Genomic DNA, 3,921 nt, shown 5'->3' on the forward strand with positions numbered 1-3,921 from the left:
GTGTTTTCACGTGGGGTCCTGCAAAGCTGGGGGTCACCTGGGTGGTGTGGGACACTCACCCTCCACGTGTCCCATGCCACAAACCAGCCACCTCCTCGCTCCTTCGTGGACTTGTGCCACACGTTACTTCTCTCTTGGCTGGGAGAATGTTGGGAAAAATAAGGCTTTAAGGGATTAGTTATATTTTGAGGAGCCTGGAGCTCGCGCAGCCCCGTCGGATGCATCCGGACACTACACGGGATGGTTCCCACCGCCGCATCTACCCCTGAACACGGAACCGCCCGGGAAGGGGCAGATGTGACTTCGCCATTCAGCGCTCGGATGGAAACGTTAATTAAAAGCAGGGGAATAAAACATCTGGAGGAGCGGGAGCCGGGAAGGGCCGGCCGGCACGACACCCTGCAGCTGCCTCTCGCTATTCCTTGAGAAACTTGGGCAGGGGGGAGCGGGGTCACCACTTATTTAGATGTTACAAAAGCCTTTTCATGAAGTATTTGAGGCAAAGCAACTGAAGAACCTTTGTGGAAGGGAGCGAGGGGCTGCCGGCCCGGCGGGGAGGGGCGGGGAGAGGCTTATGACCCCAAGAACCCGGGATTTGGGGACTGTCCCCAGCGTCCGGTGAACCGGGGAGGTGGCCGGAGGTTGGGGTTCATGGTCAGGGCTGCGGGTGGTGGGGTGGGATGAAGGCGATTGCTTGGAGACGTTGGGTGAAGCCCGGTTTGGTGCCACCTCGGCAGCCTCTTGGGTGACGGGCGGTGGGGTGAGCACCCGTCCCACCCGTGTGTCCCCGTCACGGGGGGAACAGCCCACCCGGCGAGAAAAAGGGTTATCCAACGGGATCTGTCCCGCAGGCTGGCTCGGGGCTGCACGGGCACCCTGGTGGGGACCCCGCTGCCAGTGTGGGGCGGGATGGGGACACCCCGCTTGTGACGGGGACGCCCTGGTGGGATGGGGACACCCGGACAGAGGGGGGGACACCCCCAGGTACGGTGGGACACATGGGTGGGACGGGGCCACCGCAGTGGGATGGGGCCACCCTGGAGGGTCACCCGGGGTGGGGTGTTACGTGGAGGCACCCGAATGGGGTAGGGGCACCCCAGCAGGACAGGGACACCCTGGTAGGGTGGGGGCACCTTGGAGGGGACGGGGGCACCCCGATAGGATGGGGGCACCTGAATAGGACAGGGTGGGGTAGGGACAACTTAAGTGGGATGGGGGTACCCAGGTGGGATGGGGGGACCCTGGGTGGGATGGAGACACCCAGAGGGGAGGGGGCACCCTGGGTGGGATGGGGGGACCTCAGATGGGGCACCCTGGATGTGGTAGAGGAACCCCGGATGGATGGAAGGACCTGGATGGGATGGGGGACCTGGGCAGGATGGGGGTACCCAGATGGGATGGGGGACCCTGGGTGGGATGGAGGGACCTGGATGGGATGGGGGGACCTGGATGGGATGGAGGGGACACAGATGGGATGGGGGACCCCAGGTGGGATGGGGGACCCCGGCTGGGATGGGGGGCCCTGGCCGGGATGGGGGGACCCCAGGTGGGATGGGGGGCCCCGGCCGGGATGGGGGTCCCTGGGTGGGATGGGCAGCCTCTGGATGCACTGGGGAGCCCCCGGATGGGATGGGGGACCCTGGCCGGGATAGGGGACCCTGGGTGGGATGGTGGGACCCCGGCTGGGATGGGGGACCCTGGCCGGGATAGGGGACCCTGGGTGGGATGGTGGGACCCTGCCGGGATGGGGGTCCCTGGATGGGGTGGGCAGCCCCTGGATGCACTGGGGAGGCCCTGGCCGGGATGGGGGACCTGGACAGGATGGAGGGAACACAGGTGGATGGGGGTCCCTGGCTGGGATGGGGGCCCCGGATGGGATGGGGGGACCAGGGTGGGATGGAGGGACCCTGAGTGGGATGGGTGGGATGGGGGTCCCTGGATGGGATGGGCAGCCCCTGGATGCACTGGGGAGCCCCCAGATGGGATGGGGGACCCCGGGTGGGATGGGGGGGACCTGGACAGGATGGAGGGAACAGAGATGGGATGGGGGTCCCCGGCTAGGATGGGGGTCCCCGGGTAGGATGGGGGACCCCGGGTAGGATGGGGGTCCCCGGCAGGGATGGGGGACCCCGGCAGGGTTGCGGGGCCCCGGGTAGGATGGGGGTCTCCGGGTGGGATGGGGGGACCCCGGCCGGGATGGGGGTCCCCGGCAGGGATGGGGGTCCCGGGTGGGATGGGGGGCCCCGGGTGGGATGGGGGGACTGGGGTGGGATGGAGGGGCCCCGGGTGGGATGGGGGCCCCGGCCTGGATGGGGGGACCCTGGATGGGGTGGGCAGCCCCTGGATGCACTGGGGAGCCCCCAGATGGGATGGGGGGCCCCGGCTGGGATGGGGGTCCCCGGGTAGGATGGGGGTCCCCGGGTAGGATGGGGAGCCCCGGCAGGGATGGGGGACCCCAGATGGGATGGGGGTCCCCAGCCGGGATGGGGGGACCCTGGATGGGGTGGGCAGCCCCTGGGTGCACTGGGGAGCCCCCAGATGGGATGGGGGGCCCTGGCCGGGATGGGGGTCCCCGGCCGGGATGGGGGTCCCTGGGTGGGATGGGCAGCCCTGGATGCACTGGGGAGCCCCTGGCCGGGATGGGGGTCCCCGGGTGGGATGGGGGGCCCCGGCAGGGATGGGGGGGACCCCAGATGGGATGGGGGTCCCCGGCCGGGATGGGGGGACCCCGGCAGGGATGGGGGGCCCCGGCAGGGATGGGGGGACCCCGGCTGGGATGGGGGTCCCCGGGTGGGATGGGGGTCCCCGGCCGGAATGGGGGGACCCTGGATGGGGTGGGAAGCCCCTGGATGCACTGGGGAGCCCCCAGATGGGATGGGGGGGCCCTGGCCGGGATGGGGGTCCCCGGGTGGGATGGGGGGCCCCGGCAGGATGGGGGGACCCCAGGTGGGATGGAGGGACCCCGGCTGGGATGGGGGGCCCTGGCCGGGATGGGGGGGACCCCAGGTAGGATGGGGGGCCCCGGCCGGGATGGGGGTCCCCGGGTGGGATGGGGGACCCCAGATGGGATGGGGGACCCCAGCTGGGATGGGGGTCCCCGGGTGGGATGGGGGTCCCCGGGTGGGATGGGGGACCCCGGGTGGGATGGGGGTCCTCGGCAGGGATGGGGGGACCCTGGATGGGGTGGGCAGCCCCTGGGTGCACTGGGGAGCCCCCGGGTGGGATGGGGGGACCCCGGGTGGGATGGGGGTCCCCGGCCGGGATGGGGGGACCCTGGATGGGGTGGGCAGCCCCTGGATGCACTGGGGAGCCTCCGGCCGGGATGGGGGGGCCCCCAGATGGGATGGGGGGACCCCAGATGGGATGGGGGTCCCCGGCTGGGATGGGGGGCCCCCAGATGGGATGGGGGTCCCCGGCCGGGCTGGGGGTCCCCATGCCTCACAGTGGGTCGCTGCCACTCCACTCAACCCCTGGACGGGACGGACCGGGACGGTCGGTTGCCTCCCCGCGGGCACCGGCTGGGCTGACTCCCAGCGGGGCCGGACCGGGGGGGGGGGTCTGTCCGTGCTGCCGAGCCGGTGGCGGGGCGGTGCGAGCTCCCCGCCCTGCCCCGCGGTGTCGGTTTGCAGCCGCGCTCCTCCTCCCCCCGCCGCCCCGCGCATTCCCGACCCTCCCGGGCGGCGGCGGCGGCGGAGGAGGAGGAGGAGGAGGCGGCCCGGTGGGGCCCCGGACCCCCACCATGCCACAGCTGGAACCGGCGGGGGGGGACGATTTGGGGGCCCCCGACGAGCTGATCGCTTTCCAGGACGAGGGAGAGGAGCAGGACAAGGGCGCGGGGCGCGGTTCGGCCCACGGGGACCTGGACGAGCTCAAGTCCTCCCTGGTCAGCGAGAGCGAGGACCGCGGCACCGGCACCGGCAA

At 71.4% G+C, this 3,921-nt stretch overlaps 1 protein-coding gene across 1 annotated transcript in view; it reads left to right on the plus strand.

Annotated features, from left to right (window-relative positions):
- The first annotated feature begins 3,739 nt into the window (after positions 1 to 3,739).
- Positions 3,740 to 3,921, plus strand: part of MRPS24 (mitochondrial ribosomal protein S24) — a 3,333-nt gene continuing 3,151 nt past the window's right edge. Inside the window, 1 exon segment of the mRNA XM_059831380.1 lies at positions 3,740 to 3,917. Coding sequence (XP_059687363.1) covers positions 3,740 to 3,917 — 178 coding nt within the window.

Source organism: Gavia stellata, chromosome 31 (genome assembly GCF_030936135.1).
Source record: "Gavia stellata isolate bGavSte3 chromosome 31, bGavSte3.hap2, whole genome shotgun sequence".
Classification (NCBI taxonomy): Eukaryota; Metazoa; Chordata; class Aves; order Gaviiformes; family Gaviidae; genus Gavia; species Gavia stellata.